The sequence below is a fragment of the Cervus elaphus genome, chromosome 1 (genome assembly GCF_910594005.1).
Source record: "Cervus elaphus chromosome 1, mCerEla1.1, whole genome shotgun sequence".
NCBI classification, from domain to species: Eukaryota; Metazoa; Chordata; class Mammalia; order Artiodactyla; family Cervidae; genus Cervus; species Cervus elaphus.
This window is the reverse complement of record NC_057815.1, coordinates 74,649,581-74,668,042: the sequence shown is the minus strand read 5'-3', so window position 1 is coordinate 74,668,042 and position 18,462 is coordinate 74,649,581. Positions and strand designations below refer to the sequence as shown.

General features: G+C 43.7%; 1 protein-coding gene across 5 annotated transcripts in view; it reads left to right on the top strand.

Annotated features, from left to right (window-relative positions):
• MPPED2 (metallophosphoesterase domain containing 2) overlaps positions 1-18,462 on the top strand; it is a 197,352-nt gene that overhangs the window by 130,929 nt on the left and 47,961 nt on the right. Inside the window, exon 5 of one of the 5 annotated variants that reach the window (XM_043908553.1) lies at positions 14,253-15,460. The exons of the other annotated variants lie outside the window; for them this stretch is intronic. Coding sequence (XP_043764488.1) covers positions 14,253-14,526 — 274 coding nt within the window. The 3' untranslated portion in view covers positions 14,527-15,460. Of the gene's footprint in view, positions 1-14,252; positions 15,461-18,462 lie in introns of those variants that run through there. 5 annotated transcript variants of the gene reach the window in all.

The window sequence follows — 18,462 nt, the reverse complement described above, 5'->3', positions numbered from 1 at the left end:
GCAGAGTATCACTCTTTCTGTTTGATTGAAAACTTACCATGTGCCAGACATGGTGCTGAACATTTTATTTCATCTTCACAACCTGGTGAGAAAGCTACATTAGCCATCACCGTATAGACTCCAGAGCCAAGACCCACAGGTGACTTGCCTAAGGTCATACAGCTCGTGAGGAGCAGAAATAGGAATCAGACTCAGTCTGCTGAATAGCATCACTTAGATCACTTGGTGCTTAACTGAGTGGGATGGTATCAGAGAGTCTGTGAGGTATCAAGATGCCTCGGGGGTGTTCCTGTAGGCTCCCCAACCCAATAACTGCCTTGAAAAAGTGAAGTATCTCAGTCGTGTCTGACTCTTTGCGACTCCATGGACTGTAGCCTACCAGGATCCTCCATCCATGGGATTTTCCAGGCCAGAGAACTGGAGTGGGGTGCCATTTTCTTCTCCAGGGGATCTTCCCGAACCAGGGATCAGACCCAGGTCTCCCACATTGTGGGCAGATGCTCTGCCATCTGAGCCACCAGGGAGAAGTTAACTTCCTTGAGCACTTACCTAAATTTTTGCACCCTCACGATAGAAGGTGGCACTAGTGGTGAAGAACCCGCCTGCCAAAGCAGGAGACAGAAGAGACAAAGGTTCGATCCCTGGGTTGGGAAGATTCCCTGAAGGAGGGCATGGCAACCCACTCCAGTTTTCTTGCCTGGAGAATCCCACGGACAGAGGAGTCTGGCGGGCTACAGTCCCTGGGGTTGCAAAGAGTCGGACACGACTGAAATAACTTAGCACGCGTGCATGATAGAAACTCAAACATAAAATAAATTATAGGATTGTAATTTTATAAAATTATTAAATCATAAAAGTAAATTGAAGGTGAGCAACAGGAAACAGCTTTGAATATTCATGTGTTTTTCTCTAAACTTGATCAGAGACTCTCCTCGTAGGCAACATAGTCTCAGACTAACAGGTTTCCACCCACTGGCATAGAAGAGACTCAGAAAGTGCTGTTTTTTCAGACAGTTTAGAAAGAGCAGTCTGAATTAGTGAAAAGCCTAAGTTTCAAAATGGTTAATTAGAGTTACGTATATGGAAAAACTAAAGTAAACTTTCATGGGGTTATTATGACAGTGAGAAAGACAAAGTGTTTATATGTGTCATGTTTTATTGTATGTTATCAGCTTTTCTTAAGAAGGACTGTTCTTTATTCTGAAATTATGTTCATCCTACATTTTATTTTCTAATGAAACATAGTAGATGATAGTCAGGTGTGGTGTTTGTGAGTGAGTGTGCATGTTTGTGCTTTAGTATTTTTTCATGCTGGCTTCCCAGGTGACATGGTGGTTAAGAATCTGCTTGCCAGTGCAGGAGGTGCAAGAGACATAGATTCGATCCCTGGGTCACGAAAATCCCCTGGAGGAGGAGATGGTTACCCTCTCCAGTATTCTTGCCTGGAAAATCCCATGGGCAGAGGAGCCTGACAGGCTACCATCCTTGGGATTGCAAAGAGTTGGACACTACTGAGCACGCACACACATCCTTTCATGATAGAATAAAAATTAACAACTTATTAGTACCTTACACATTCCTTGAGATTTTACATGTCTATGAGATCCAAAAGTCTGGTTACTTCTGGCCTTTTGTGATTAAAGATCAAGTCAAAGAGGCAAGTATGTGTTTATCTCATTTCATTTATTTGTCATGAGTATTTGCATACTTGTTAAGATATCCTAAACTTATCAATTTAACTAACCAAATTTTTATTGAATGCTTACTGTATATCTGCTTATAGTCTACTAATTTAAATGTTCTCTTTGAATCCTGTCTCTTTAGACATTGCATGGGTAAATTTCAACCTAGCCCTTCCCTGACTTAATGTTAAAAAAAAATTCACCAGCATGGGGTACGTGTGAATGATGTTTTAATATATTGAAATATATATTTTAACAGTTCAGGCATAGCAGTGTATCAGTGAGGATTTTAATGTTGCAAGCCAAATTGGCTTGAGCAAATGTATTGGCACACATTTTTTAAAAATTCAAAGTACATGGGGCTTTGATGATGTTGTTGTTTAGTCACTAAGTCATATCTGACTCTTTTGCAACCCCATGGACTGTAGCCCTCCAGGCTCCTCTGTCCATGGGATTATCCAGGCAAGATACTGGAGTACCATTTCCTCTCCAAGGTATCTTCCCAACCCACGGATCAAATCCATTGCAGGCATATTTTTTACCAGCCCAGATATGGCTTTAGAGGAGGTTTTAACATGACCCTAGACATGTGACTGCAGCACGGTCTCTCTCCATTTCCTAGGTTGGCTCTGTTCTCAGGCATACTGTCTCTTCACGCTCTCAGATCAGCTGCTAGTGGCTCTGTGAGACTGAAAGGCAAAGAGACCGCATGTAGGGAAGCCAGACTTGGTAAAATCCGGAAGCGGATCCTGCTGGCTGACTTGGGCCCATAAGCCCGATCACCAGGGCCGGAGCGATGAAAAGCACCCCATCCTTAGCCTAAGCTGCAAGCTCTGTCCTGTGGTCCTGAAGAGGAGTCAGCTTACCCTGGATGTTCAGGTGGAAGCTGGGGCTGTGGGAAAGAGGAGCGGAAGAAGGAGCCTGGGAAAGCAATCAACAGATGTCCACTCGAAGCTGCTTACTGGGGGCAGGAAGTGGACAGCTCCCCTTTGAAGCTCCTTTCCTTTACATAATTACAGTTCTTTGGTGTTTATTTCTTTCAATGGTTCTCAGTTGTGTATTGGAACTGACATTTCAAAATTGGCCTGAATAGATAGCAGAGAAACATTTCTTAACCTCTTCTCTCTCTAAGTTTACCATTTGAATAAAAATGGACAAATTCAATGCCAAAGTCACTTATTTTTTCTTAACTATTGTATTTCCTTTTTTCTAAACCACAGGCTCTTGAAGAAATTCCTTCTTTCCTGCAACAGTTAAAACTCTTTTCTCTAACCAGTTTCCTTTTGTGTGATTCTTTTTTGTTTCCTCCAGATTTAAAATCTCTTCATATGTGCCTCTTTAGATTTTTTATTAAACTTTCCATTCATCAAATAAATGCCAGATGATAGGAGCTGTACCCTTTTCCATACTTTTTGCCATGCGGGTAATAAATACATCTGTTTATTTCAGTTTCCATCAATTAAACATACTACAGTGGCTTTTTATTTAATCAGTTACATGGACATTCGAGTGGATGGGAATGGGATATTATTGGATTCCTTGTTTGCAAGTCCTTGGACGTTAGTAAACTTCTCTTGGAGATCTAGTCCAGGAAAATAGATTGAGGGCCAGAAATAGAAACAGGATTTTTTTTTCCGTGTTAAATGAAGGAAGTCATTGTTTAAAATTATACTTAAAAGAGAGCACTTCCCTCTTCCTTTTAAAACGTACTTGTGAGCATACTTTTAAAAGATTCTTTGTATCTTTACATTAAAAAAAAATAATTTGCATTATTTATGCCGTGATTTTTATGCAGAGCCTACATTGAAGTCTTGTTATTCCTTCATGCCCAGTTGAATCTGTAGGTTGTGGGTGGTTTTTTTTCCTCTCTTTCCAGATTTGGCAAAGAATTCCATAAGTGAGGTGATGCTGGTGGTTGGTGCTTGTCGTTTGTCTTGTTTGCATTCTGCTTTTTGCTGTTTTTGATTTCTTGTTAAGTTAATAGAATGTTTATATCTGTGATTATCCCCTGGTACAGGCGTATCTTTACCCTGGAAAGGGGGATAATGAAGAACAGGTGTTGCCTGTGTCCTTGGAGTTTTATGTTCTCAAAACGTGCCCAGATCCAGGGCGGAGCTTTCCGAGTTCTTTATTGCGAATCCCTTTGTTGATATCCACAGTATTTCACCCAGCCTCCCCTAACTTCCCCACTTCCAGACTTCTGGGTCTAGCAATACCTGAAAGGAACACATAAACGTTTTGAATTACAGTTGGTAAGTTCATCAGATGAATTTATGCCGGACAGTGAATGCCCGGCATCTCTGCCTGAATGTTTACACAGGATCATCCCCTGAAACACAGCAGAGTTCCTGTTTGTTATAGGAGATGTCTGATGCTTACCTTCAGACTCTGAAATAAGACCTAGGAAAAAAGTTGTAGAGATTAAGTTGTCGAGATGATTTTCACTTACATATGTGAGGGCCAAAAGAATGTTTACTCCTCATAAAGATTTAGCCATTGTGATCAACTCTCAAAGCGTGTTTTCTCATTTTTAAGGTCCTTTTTATCCCATCCCTGCCTCGTGGTGCCAGACTTTGCACCGGTCATCGGTCATTTGTGCATGCTCAGACATCTCTGACTCTCTGCAGCCCCATGAACTGTATAGCCTGCCAGGCTTCCCTGTCAATGGAATTTTCCAGTCCAGGATGCTGGAGCAGCTTGCCATTTCCTACTTCAGGGGATCTTCCCGACTCAGGGATCAAACCCGAGTCTCTTGTGTGTCCTGCCCTGGCAGGCGGATTCTTTACCACTGAGCCACCTGGGAAGCCCTTGGGTCATGTGTCTCCATTTCTTTATCCCGTAGCAACCCTGACAGTCACTGGGGCTTCTTCTCAGGATACTGATACTGGAATATGATTTACGGAAGGTAGAGCATCCTTTCCCCTTGGCGCTAGACTTTGTTGTGGCTCAGATGAAGTGCTGAGTCCCATTCAGTGGTATTACTGGTGCAACACCACGTTTTTTCCTGTCAGAGTGTTTTGTTTTTTTTTTTATTATGTTAGGTTGCATGACATAATTTACTATTTTAACCATTTTTAATGTACAGTTCAGTGGCATTAAGTACATTCATACTGTTATGTAACCATCACCACCACCACCTCCGGAACTTTTTTATTATTTCAAATGGAAACTCTATAACCATTAAATAATTAACTCCCATTTCTCCCTCCCCCTAACCCCTGGCAGCCATTCTACTTTCTGTTTCCATCAGCTTGACTATCTAGGTACCACACCTAAGTGGAATCAAACGGTATGTGTCCTCTTGTGTCTGCCTTATTTCACTTAACATACTGTGTTCAGGGTTCATCCATGTTGTAGTAGCATGTATCAGAATGTCCTTCCTTGTTAAGGCTGAATAATATTTTGTTTTATGTTTACACCTCATTTTGTTTATTCATCCATTGATGAACACTTGGGTTGCTTCTACCTATTGACTAGTATGAATCATGCTGCTAAGAACATGCGTGTACAGATTTCTGAGTCCCTGCTTTCATTCCTTTGGGGTATATAGCCAGAAGTGGAATTTCTGGACTCTATGATAATTTTATGTTTAATTTTTTGAGGGGAAAAATGTCATTTCCATGGTGGCTGCACTGTTTTACATTGCTGCTAGCAATTTTCAGGTTCTTTTTAGCACACCCTAGTCCCACCCTCCCTACCCCCAAAAAATGTGATATCTGTACACAACTGATTCTTATTAGTAAAGGTTTTCTCCATTTGGGAATGGGCATGGGAATGGGAATTGTACTCCACATTTACATTATGGCCAAGGGAAGCAGTTCAGTTCAGTTCAGTCGCTCAGTCGTGTCCAACTCTTTGTGACCCCGTGAATCACACCATGCTAGGCCTCCCTGTCCATCATCAACTCCCGGAGTTTACTCAAACTCATGCCCATCGAGTCAGTGATGCCACCCAACCATCTCATCCTCTGTCGTCCCCTTCTCCTCCTGCCCCCTAGTCCCTCCCAGCATCAGGGTCTTTTCTAATGAGTCAGCTCTTCGCATGAGGTGGCCAAAGTATTGGAGCTTCAGCTTCAACATCAGTCCTTCCAATGAACACCCAGGACTGATCTCCTTTAGGATGGACTGGTTGGATCTCCTTGCAGTCCAAGGGACTCTCAAGAGTCTTCTCCAACACCATAGTTCAAAAGCATCAATTTTTTGGTGCTCAGCTTTCCTCACAGTCCAACTCTCACATCCATACACGACCACTGGAAAAACCATAGCCTTGACTAGACGGACCTTTGTTGGCAAAGTAATGTCTCTGGTTTTTAATATGCTATCTAGGTTGGTTATAACTTTCCTTCCAAGAAGTAAGCGTCTTTTAATTTCATGGCTGCAATCACCATCTGCAGTGATTTTGGAGCCCCAAAAAATAAAGTCTGACACTGTTTCCGCTATCTCCCATCTATTTCCCATGAAGTGATGGGACCAGATGCCATGGTCTTAGTTTTCTGAATGTTGAGCTTTAAGCCAACTTTTTCACTCTCCTCTTTCACTTTCTTCAAGAGGCTTTTTAGTTCCTCTTCACATTCAGCCATAAGGGTGGTGTCATCCTCATATCTGAGGTTATTGATATTTCTCCCGGCAATCTTGATTCCAGCTTGTGCTTCTTCCAGCCCAGCATTTCCATGATGTACTCTGCATAGAAGTTAAATAAGCAGGGTGACAATATACAGCCTTGACGTACTCCTTTTCCTATTTGGAACCAGTCTGTGGTTCCATGTCCAGTTCTCACTGTTGCTTCCTGACCTGCATACAGGTTTCTCAAGAGCAGAGGTGTGTTTAAAACAAAAAGCAAAGAATAGAATGTTAAAACTATGGCATAATAAATGCAGAGAAGCAAAGCCAGCTTTCACAAAGAACACAGGAGCCTCTAGATTTAGACAGAAATGCTGTGAACAGGGTGTGAAGCTGTCATCTATCCAGCGCGCCTTCGTCTCAGGGTGCACGTGTTCTTGAGCGTGTCAGATACAAGGCGCCCTGTGCGCCTCCATAAGGACCGAGCCCGCGGTGTTCTCTCTTCTACCCAAGTGTCCGTGTGGACTGCAAGGTGAAGCAGACCCCAGCCTGACACCCTTGCTGCTGTTTGCCTCCAGACCGTTCAAACCATGTCCTTTCATTTCTGGAAGCAGAGAGTGTCCATCGCTTTCTGAAAGCAGTTTCCACCCTGGGGCAAAACTAATTGTCACAATACACATGTTCTGCTCAGGATTTCCAAAAAGAGAGACACATTTGATGCCGGTTTATATTCAGTCCATCCTAACCAACCACACATCTGGCAGGTCTGGGTTTGGGGATGGGGGTGGTGAGGGAGCAGGAGAACATTACTTCCCATTTCATGTAACTGTTAGCTTGCAGGACATCTTGGAATAATATGACCCGGAGAAAGAGCTTCTGTGTGAAACTTTGTGATCTGAAAGCTGCTCTACTGAATATTTTATGATCTCTTGTCAAGGCCTCATCTTATGACGTGACCTCTGGGCGCTACAACGACTTCTTTCTTATGAAGATGTGAATGTTTCCAATTGCAGAAAAACCTCAAGAGATGCAGCCTTTCCAAAGCCGTGGTTTAGGTTCTATTTTCTCTGCTGGGATGTTTGTGGATTTTCTTATTATAAAATCAAGAGTTGTCATAGCGACTCTACTTCAAACCAGATATTCCCCTGTCCCATAGAAGTCCCACATTAGGTGATTGGGTTTATTTCTGAATGTGCTGACATTGGGCATGGAAAGTAACAGTTCCCTGATAAACAGGCATCTGTGATAGAGTGGTTGTATGTGTGTGTGAGCTCAGTCCCTCAGTCGTATCTGACTCTTTGGTAGTGTGGTAAGTTTAAATTTCTGAGGATTAAACAAAAAGGCTCTTTTATTTCAGTACCTTTTTGGAATTACCCTAGGAATTTTAAGTCAGGGTCATCTAGTGTTTCCAGGTGACCATAATCAACAGAATTTTATTGGTCCCACTCATCTAGGCTCAGAATACATGGTTCCTGAATACAGGTCTCAGCCTTGACCTTGGTTCTCGTTAATCCGGTGGCTAGGTCTTGCCTAGACTTGAATCAGAACCTTTGACAGTGGGACGGAAATCTGCACTTTAGCCCCCAGGGTGATTTTTATGCCCCTGAAAATGTGAGAACAACTGGCTTTGAACTTACACAGTTATTTGAGTTGGCTGTGTATTTATTCCTCGAATTTCTCCTTATGAACCAACTCCCAATTGGGATATATTTTTGCCTCTTTCCTGTAAGAGTGTTAGTTGCTCAGTCATGTCCAACTCTTTGCAACCCCATGGACTGTAGCCCGCCAGGCTCTTCTGACCATGGGATTTCTCAGGCAATATTGCTGGAGTGGGTTGCTATTTCCTCCTCCAGGGGATCTTCCCAGCCCAGGGATCGAAGCCAGATCTCCTGCATTGCAGGTGGATTCTTTACCATCTGAGCCACCAGGAAGAGAGGGCAAAATAAATTAAAATTCAGTTAATTCAGAACTCTGGATTGATTGGGATATGGATAATTGTGCTTTTTATTGACTTTCAAAAAATCTCTTCTTGCTAATTAGATGTTTCAAGCTTGTCCTCCTCTGTGTTACAGCAGAAGGGTTGCTGCTACGACTCAGGGAACCCAGATTAAATACATGGTTTACTTTCTTTGGTAATTTTGGGTGTCACCTGTCCCCTTGGCCCTTACTCCCTTCTTGTAAAATGAAAATATTGCTTGATCTCTAACTGATCTCTGAGTTCCTTTCTATCACTAACATTTTATGGTTCCTAACATGTTATGGTTCCACTAGCATTTTACTTTTTCACTTTTTCTCTCTCAACCGCATAACATTTTCTCATGCATGGAGCTGGAAAGGAACTTTGAGATCATCTAATCTTAATCACTCATTTGGCACCAGAGAAAACAGAGAAGCAGATGGGAGGTGCTGCTTTGGAGGAGCCAGAACCCGATCGCAGGGCTTCTCCCACTGTGACACTATGACATGAATGGTGTGTTACGGGAAAGGCTGTGTTTCTTATGCTCCAGGAACACCTCGCGTGTATTATATTAGGTTCTGCCTCATCAGAGTTTGCCCTGGACATTTGGATAGTAGGAATTGAATGCAGATTGGTTCATTAGTGTCATTTCTTTTAAATTGAAGTACAGTTGATGTACGATGTTATATAAATTACAGGTATGCAACATAGTGATTCACAGTTTTTAAGGGTTATACTCCAATTAGAGTTATTTTAAAATATTGGCTATATTCCCTGAATTGCCCATTATATCTTTGTGGCTTATTTATTTTATACATAATCATTTGTAGTTTTTAATCCCATACTTCTGTCTTGTCCCTCCCTTCATCTTTCTTCCCACTAGTAGCCACTTGTTTGTTCTCTATATTTGTGAGTCTGTTTCTTTTCTTGTTACATTCACTAGTTTTATTTTAAAAATTCCACATGTAAGTGATATCATACAGTACTTGTCTTTCTGTCTCTGAGTTATCTCAGCATGAGGCCCTCCAAGTCCATCCATGTTGTTTCAAGTTGCAAAATTTCATTCTTTTTTTAATGGCTGGGTAGTATCCCATAGTGTGTGTGTACACATCTTCTTTATTTATCTGGTGATGGGCATTTATTTCTCTTCCATATCTTGGCTATTATAAATAATGCTGCTATGAACTATGGACATTGGGGTGCATGTATCTTTAAATCATATATTCACTCTGAGAACCTAGATTCTGGGGAGATTCATGTATGAACGAACACCTAAGTAGGACTATGGCAATCCACAAGTAAACCTGGATGACTTGCCAGGACAGCATAGACTGTACAGTTTATTGGAGCCTCTGGTTCATGGGAAAGAGCATGGCTTTTAGACTTAGAACTGGATCTGAACCCTGGCTCAGTTACTTACTAACCATGGGATCCTGAGCAGATTACTTAACCTCCCTGGGCCTCCTCAACGTAAAGGTTATGAAATAACTGATTTGCAGATTAAATGCAACCACCTATGTAAAGATTGCTGGAATTTAATGGGCACTGAGTAAATGCTAGCTTTCTCTCATGGACCTTCATTTACCTTTTGGTATCATTGTGTGTGTTAGTTGCCCAGGTGTGTCTGACTCTTTGCGACTCTATGGGCTGTAGCCGGCCAGGCCTCTCTGTCCTTGGGGTTTCCCAGGCCAGAATACTAGAGTGGGTTGCCATTTCCTTTTCCGGGGGATCGTCCCAACCCAGGGATCGAACCCAGGTCTCCTGCATTGCAAGCAGACTCTTTACCATCTGAGCCACCAGGAAAGCCTTTTGGTATCATTAGGGTCTGCAACTTTGTAAATTTGGGGCACACATCAACAATTTGAAAATGCCAAGGGGTCATTTTAAGCTTCTCAGGTAACTTAAGGAGGATGTCACTTTTCAGCAATTGGAAAAGAAAGGACCATTTTGAAAACTTAGAAGGTGAAAATGTCAAACCAGTATATGAGTGAGAAACTTCTTTTAAACTGCCCTATGGGTTTGGGGCTTCCCAGATGGTGCTAGTGGCAAAGAGCCCACCTGCCAATGCAGGAGACATAAGAGACACAGCTTCGATCCCTGGGTCGGGAAGATCCCCGGGAGGAGGGCCTGTCACCCCACGCCTATGTTCTTGCCTGGAAAATCCATGGACAGAGGAGCCTGGCAGGGCACAGTGCATGGGGTTGCAAAGAGTCCAATACACCTGAAGCGACTGAGCGTGCATGCGTGCACATTATCAGTTTATGTCATCATTAAGGATCCAGCCTCTGTGAGAACCCTGTCCCAGACCAGGGCAAAAAACCTCTCTGTCCTTCCATCCACACCCCCTTTTCCAGTTCTCAACATCTCTTTAGAAGGCGTCCAAGGAGCAGAGCTGGAGGAGCCTTCTCAGAACATGGTGGTTTACTCCATAGATACTGATGAACTGTTTTCTCAGAAAGACTGAAACCTTCTGAGTGAGCTCCTTCTTGTTAAAGGACAGAGAATAAAATTTACCAAGCAGAGACTGAAAAGTCTGACCCCACCAGGAATTTTTTTCTACCACTTATTCCTCTCACTGAAGTATTAATTTTTAACAGGAGTATGCTGCTACTGCTAAGTCGCTTCAGTCGTGTCCAACTCTGTGCGACCCCATAGACGGCAGCCCACCAGGCTCCCCTGTCCCTGGGATTCTCCAGGCAGGAACACTGGAGTGGGTTGCCATTTCCTTCTCCAGTGCATGAAAGTGAAAAGTCAAAGTAAAGTCTCTCAGTCGTGTCTGACTCTTAGCGACCCCATGGACTGCAGCCTACCAGGCTCCTCTGACCATGGGATTTTCCAGGCAAGAGTTCTGGAGTGGGGTGCCATTGCCTTCTCCTAACAGAAGTATAGATCACTGTTTTTTCAAGTGCGAGTTAATTCCTATTGCCATATATTTGTCAGTCTAAACAGTTTTTGTTCATGCTGCTAGCTGTGTGGTTGCCTGAATAATTAGTTCTCACAGAGTATTTGAAGAGAAGTAAATGGCAACCCACTCCAGTATTCTTGCCTGGAGAATCCCATGGACCAGAGAAGCCTAGTGGGCTACAGTCTATGGGGTCACAAAAGTGTCCGACACAACTTAGTGACTAAACAACAAACCTTCCTGGAAAGATGGTGCTGGTGTAAATGGTCTTAAATATGAGGCCGTTGTGGCATTGTTTAAGCAATTGTCAAGGCCCCATGTAGATACATTGTCCCTATAGAGAAAAGGGGAGCTAAAAAATAGGAAGCTAACCATTTCTTTTCATTCCTCTTTTCATTTGATTTTTAGAATGACAGAATTGCTGGATTGCAACATTCCTTAATGTTTAGGTAGCCATCCAGCACCTTTAAACAGTTCTTAACACAGGAGAGAGAGAGAGAGACTTAAGAATGAGAGAGAATGAGAATGAATGAATTCATCCACTATCAGCTTAATCACCCAAGTAGTATAAAGGTGTGGCCAGGCCACCTGTTACCCTGTGTATGGTCAGGATTGATTTTGCTGGTTGCATGCTGGTCCCCCTTCCCCTTGCACTGCAGCGCGTCTGTTCCTCTCACCTAAGGGTCACTAGTCAGGCAAAGCTATATGTTCTCCTTTGGTTGAATCCATATTTGTCTATGTCTCAGTGCGCATGTCAGTTCCTCAGACAGTCAAAGGAAATTCGGTGTTTTCCTTAAGTGTTGTCTCCTTTCCAGGTGAATTTTCCCCCAGATTCTTGATTTGCCCCTCATTATGGGGGATGACAGCAAAAACAAAAGAAACTGCCTCAGGATTCCCTCCACTACTCGTCCTAGTGCAGGCTTTCTCTGCAGAAACAGTATTTATAAAGAACAACTCAAGTCATGCCTGAAGAGAGTTTTCAAATTTTAGACACTATGTTTGGCTTCACAGGTAAGACATAGAGGCTTTGAGTTCAGGATGAAACATTACCCCAGGTCAGCATCCTGTCTGCATTCGAGTGGGAAAACTGAGTCATTGAGCCTCATGGTTAGGGCATCAGTCAGTCAGTCTCAAAGCGCTGAGTTCTGGATATGTCCAAAGACTATTGTGATCTGGGCAGGACTGTCCAGGTGAGGGATCTTTACCTTGATGAGTGGGGGTCTCCCATATCTCATCATGGTAAGCCAGGCTGATCTGCAGAGGGACAACTTCCTAGAGGAAACAGCGATGCTTACGTGATTTACACTGTTGATGAAGCACACAGCCCTGCTTTCTGATTACCTCCCATCCCATGTGGGGAGGAAGGCGTAGGTTGTGGAAGCTGCCTTTTGGTATTAAAAAGAAGAAGGGGGAGAAAAAAAAGACACTGGAGTAATCTTAGGATATACCCTTAGCTTTTTCATCTTCGTTACACCATGAGAACTAGTTTTATGGAAAACGGGTGTTCTGTTTTAAATGTATATTCTCATAATAAAATTAGAGCTATTGCCAAAACTCAGTTGGATGGGCAGCCTTTTGTTCTTAAAGCACAAAGAGGAAAAGAGACAGAGATCATGTCCTTTATTTTCAGTAATACTTGTTCATAGTCTCTCCTAATTAATTGGCCTGTAGAGAGGGTCACTGTCAAAGCTCTGAGTCCCTTTTGCCAGAGCTGCTTGGTGGGAGGGAACATTCACCGAGTCCCCAGGAGGAGCAGGGAGGAGGATCTTAGGCTGCTTCCCAGGCCTGTTTGCTCTGAGCTCCGGCCAAGCCAGGTTTGGCTTATGCTCACCTGTCACTCCAGCAATAGGTAGTGACATTTCAAACTGCTAGAGTGAAAGCAAGGTAAAAACTGCTTGGGACATCTGGGAAATTTCATTTAGACAGAGTGTCAGACCTTGGTCTCCAGTGTAAATACTAGAGGCTTTGCTCTGTCCAGTTATGCAATAGCACTTGGTGTGAAATTAAATCAGAATCCAGTGAAAACCCGGATGGGATCTAACTGTGTCGCGTGTATTTGAGTTTTTTCTTCACTAGGTTAGGAGACCTTCTGCTTCTCCACCTTTTGGCCCCCTCAGGTATTTGGAAGAGGCCTTCACAGTCTTGAATATGAATGTGGTGATTAGATGCTCTATCCCAGAGAAAAAAGTCCAGAATTTACAGGCCTTCTGATCTTTTAAAATATTGCTTTAGAATCTGGCTTGGCACTAGTCTTTTTTTTTTTTAATTATTTATTTATTTTAATTAAGGATAATTTACAATATTGTGGTGGTTTTAATTTGCCCAGCAACCTAACTCATATTCTCAAATAAGCAAGCGAGACTTCAGTTTCTAGAAGGGTGAGCTGTGTATATTCACAAGCCATTCTATTCATTTTCCAGATATAGGATTTTTGAAAAAGAAGAATAGGGTCATTTTGAGTCTATTGCCTACTCTTTTTATCTTTCAGGGATCAGATTATCAAATTTCAGGAAAATTTTTTTAAATTAGGTCATGAATTTCAAAGGTCATCTTTACCCTCCTTAGTAGAAACATTGGACTTGTAAAAAAAAAATTATAAATTTCCCTCTAGTGAGTTTTTTCTTTTTCTTTCTTTTCTTTCTTTTTTTTTTTTTTTACCCCCCACACGTACAAAAAGCGCTTGGGGAAAATGTTTGCCTTCACTTCCTGCTATTCAGCACTGTGCATTGTTAAACTGATGCTGTGTTTATACACATCGTGGTTATGGCTGAAACCCGGCTATTGTTGAAGGATGTAAGACAGCCATTTATCACCGTGCGCCAGTAAACCCATTGTAAAAATGTCCTACTAGTTAAATGAGGCTTAGATTTAATGAGGCTATAAGAATGGACCGGGTTTTTGTCATACTGTAAATAAGGTTCCTGTAGCAATGTCATGGGATGAAGGTGCAGATTCCTTTTGTTTTCGAGCAACAATAGTCTCCTTGCCAAGGTAAAAAGGAGCCCCTTCCTTTTTTCAAAGGAGTCTTTTGAAGAAGTGGTTGCTTGCTCAAAGGAATGCATGAAACAAAGGTGTGTGGCACAGAGACAAGATCTGGGATGACCTCTTTGGGAAAGAAATGACACTTCCCTGACCTCTTTTGTGTCCTACAGCAGCCGGGAGAGCACCGGAAGTTGCCTTTTGGACACCAGCGCCATGCAAATGCCATTCAGATGCTGCCTTGGTCCCTCCTTGGGGAGGGCAAAGCCAGTCTTACAGAGACCAAGTCTGGGACTCCTGGCAGCCTTGGAGACTCTTGGCAGCAGGAGGGCACCTGCTCCTATGAGCCAAGTGGCGAAGCTCAGGAGAGAAGAAACAGCTTCCTTTGCTTGGTTTTATCCATGCACAATGAAATGTGCCATTTTGAAATCACAGAGCAAACTGTAGAAAATGACCAGAAATTTTGGTGCACTCAATTTTCCCCATGGGAAGGGAAAATCAGTTATTTTCCTAATGCCTGAGGAAAACAAATTCCGTGAGAATGTCGCCACACAGCCGGAAGCGGGTGTGCAGGGTGTGGTGTTACTGGTGGGGCTGAAGTGCACTATTTACAAAAATAGCCAGTCTTGAAATTGCCCTCTTGGAGAGAAATTTGATTGTCTCAGAAATAAAATAAAGTAGTCTCCATCTTCATTTTGCGAGGGCCCCTGCAAAGCCTCAATTCAAAGAGATGGGTTTTCAAGAAGGCTAAATGAAAGGATGCCCAAGGGCCAGTGAGTAATAGAAGCAGGTCCTCCACCTCTGCAGGTCCCAGCTTCTGTCTGGGCCTGGAATGCCTTCCAAGCACGGAACTTCTACACTGGAGCCTGTGGCTGGACCGGATACGCTCCCCTTTGGGTTTGGACCCTAAATCTCTTTCTTGCTCTTTTTTTTTCCATTTTTAGTTCTTTTTTTTTATAGTTTTTATTTCTTTATTTTGTTTTTGACTGTGCTGGGTCTTCTTTGCTTTGCAGGCTTTTCTCTGATTGTGGTGAGCGGGGGTTACTCTTCATTGCGATGGGCTCACTTCTCGTGGTGGTGGCGTCTCTTGTTGCAGATCACAGGCTCTAGAGGACGAGGACTTCTGTGGTTGCTGCTGGCGGGCTCTAGAGCACGGGCTCAGTAGCTGTGACCTGTGGGCCTAGCTGCTCCATGGCATGCAGGATTCTCCCAGATCCGGGAATCAAGCCAACGTCTCCTGCATTGGCAGGCGGACTCTACTTCTGAGCCACCAGGAAGCCCTAAATTCTCTTTTCAGTGAAAAAGTCCTAAGGAATCCATTGCTTCTACTTTAGTAGAACGTAACCTCACAAGTGACTACATTTAGGCTGCACATAGTTTTTACCATTTTATATTTATTTTGCCTCTATTTATATGAAATATAAATATATATATATATATAAACATCTATGAGGCTTCCCAGGTGGCACTAGTGGTACAGAATCTGTCTGCCAATGCAGGAGACATTAGAGATGCCAGTTCAGTCCCCAGGTCAGGAAGATCCTCTGGAGGATGGCATGGCAACCCACTCCAGTATTCTTGCCTGGAGAATCCCATGGACAGAGGAACCTGGCGGGCTATAGTCCATAGGGTCGCAAGGAGTCGGACACGACTGAAGTGACTTAGTAGCATGCATAAACATCTATAAATTTGTTTTCTATTTTTTTATTTATTTGTTTCTGGGCAGAAAAAAAAGTTCAGAGGGGTGTGTTTCTTCTCGGCACCCACATCACATAACTGAACTCATTGTTCATCCTTGCAGGGAACGCCGACTCCATCCTGGTGCCGACTCCACCAGGGAGTTGCACTTGGACAACAGCCAGTGCGTGCCGGGCATCCTCGACAAGGAGGGTCTCCTCCGCAAGGCTGCCATCTGCAGCGGCTCCCCCAGCCCAAAGTCCTTCTTTCCCAGATTTTGTTTTAAGCTCTTGCCGTCCTTTTTGCAGAGCCATGTAGAACAGTGTCGGCAAAGAAACATGGTCGTGCTATCTGATCTCTTGCATCCTAACAGCCGTTTTTATAGCCCCACCGCTCGACCGAATGTGTTTCTAGAGACATCCTAAGGCAGAACGTCTTCATGCCAAACCCTCAGGACAGGAACTCCGCTTGCCTACATCCTAAGGGCATAAGTGATTTATTCACTCACAAATGTTGATTGAGTGCCTGCTACGTGCCAGGTACCGTGCTGAGTTCTGGAGACGCACAGAGAATTGAGCGTGTTGCCTCCCTCTAGAGAGCTCATGCACTAGCCCAGTGATTCTCAGACTTCACCGAACCCAAAACATACCTGCCTCCAAAGGTGTGATTCATTGAGTTTGAGTGGGACCCAGAAGCCTTTATTTCTAAGGAGCATCCCAGGTAATCCTGATGCAGGGACCACAAAAGAAACACTGATACAGTGAGGGAAGGGAACACAGAAACATCATTAGTTACAAATCCGCAGAAACTGCCTTAATGAAGGTCCTCACAGAGGGTTGTAGGAGCAGAGGAGAAAGAAGGTGGTCGTGCTAAAGATGGGCCTGGGCGGGTTCACAGGCCCAAAGAAAGGGTCGTGTTGAAGCCAGATCTTGGAGGATGGCCCAGCCATGGCCACTCGGCAGTGCTAGAGAGGAAGGGTTCTTGGAACAGAAGATAGGAGAATCAAGGAGACTGAGGTGAAAGAGGGAAGTCGATGCAGGCGAGGATTCTGTGTGGGGAGCTCACGGATCTGAGGTTTATTAGGCAATGAAAAGCTTATAAAGGATTTGAAGCAGAGAAGTGAAACCCTCTTGATTGTGCTTTTCTGCTGCGGTGATCGGTGGTGGTGATTTTAGGCACATGAACATACAGAAAGAGCAGAATGAGAAGAGCAGGAAATGGGAACTGGCTCGTGGCTCCCTTCTGCTTTCACGCTCCTTTGAGGCAGGCTTAATTGGTGTGATTCCATCCTCAATTTAAGAAATCAAGGTTAAATGACTTGCCCATGATTGCGCTGAGTTACAGGGAAAGCGGGAACTGGGGCACAGGCCTCCTGCCTCCAAATCTCCAGCTGGATCCCTCTCTGTGGGCTCTCAGTCAAGGAGATTGGAAAAAAACAAAAAACAAAATCCCACCCCCATCCGTTTAAATTCTGTGATAATGAAGCCCACCGCAAAACCAGTTGTATTCTTTGGAAACTTCCTGTAACATTACAGGCAGACACATGAAAATGGTAAAAGTGGAATCGACGTTTGTAGTAATAGGCTTCTTTTAACATTAAAACTGGAGAGGAAATGGCAACCCTCTCCAGTACTCTTGCCTGGAAAATTCCATGGACAGAGGAGCCTGGCAGGCTACAGTCCATGGGGTCGCAAAGAGGCAGACACGACTGAGCACACAACATTAAAATGACATCTCCCATAGAGTCGTGGGGAGGTTTCTAATAAGATTCTATTTTTTGATTTTTTTATGTATTCATTTTTGGCTGCACCAAGCGATATGTGGAATCCTTGTTCCCCAACCAGGGATCAAACCTACACCCTCTGCATTGAAAGGTGGAATCTTAATCACTGGATCACTGGGGAAGTCCCCTAATAAGACTCTAAACAGACTATAAATTGCTCTCCCTAAAGTAGATTCCTTAGTAGCAAAGTCCATGACTCAGTTCAGTTTTAACATGAGGCACAGGGTATTAGGAATCCCTGTTATCCATCATAACAGTCGCTGCCTGGGGACAAAGACACCGCTCCTCTCTGAGCCCCTACTTACACACCGCCCGAGGGACAGCTCAGCAGTGGCCATTGTGTTTCTGAGACCTAACAGCCAAGGTCCTTAGTCCTGAGGGCCCAGCCTTTGTCACGTGCCATTCCCAAGTGTTATAAAAGCAGCTGGAGATGAAGAAGGGAAGCCGAAAAGGAGAAAGAAACTAGGGGTGAGGTATGGCTTCCTATGTGTCAGAGCTGGAAAGTAGCCTACAGATCACTGTCATCAGGGTCCCCATCCCCGTCTTGCTGGGAAGACGCGGAGCCCAGAGAGGGGAAGGGGTTCATTCAGACCTCACAGCCCGTCAGTGGCGAGGCTGGAATGAAGAGCCCAGGTCGCCCCTGCATCTCACCAAGCTGCTGCTCTCCTCTCTCCTGATCCTGTGCCTGCCACGCAGATTGTTTTCCAGGGATCCCAATTCAGAAGCTACGGGTAGTTTCTGAATCCTTTACATGAAAAAATAAAATGATACTGGGGACCAGAGAGCCACTTCTCTACCTCTTACCAGCTGTGTGACCTTAGCCAGACCTTCCCTGAGCCTGTTACCTCTTCTTGTCAAAAAGGCTAATATTCTCTCTCCTCTTCTGCACAGTTTCTCTGAGAGTAAAGTGTGTAGCTTTATGT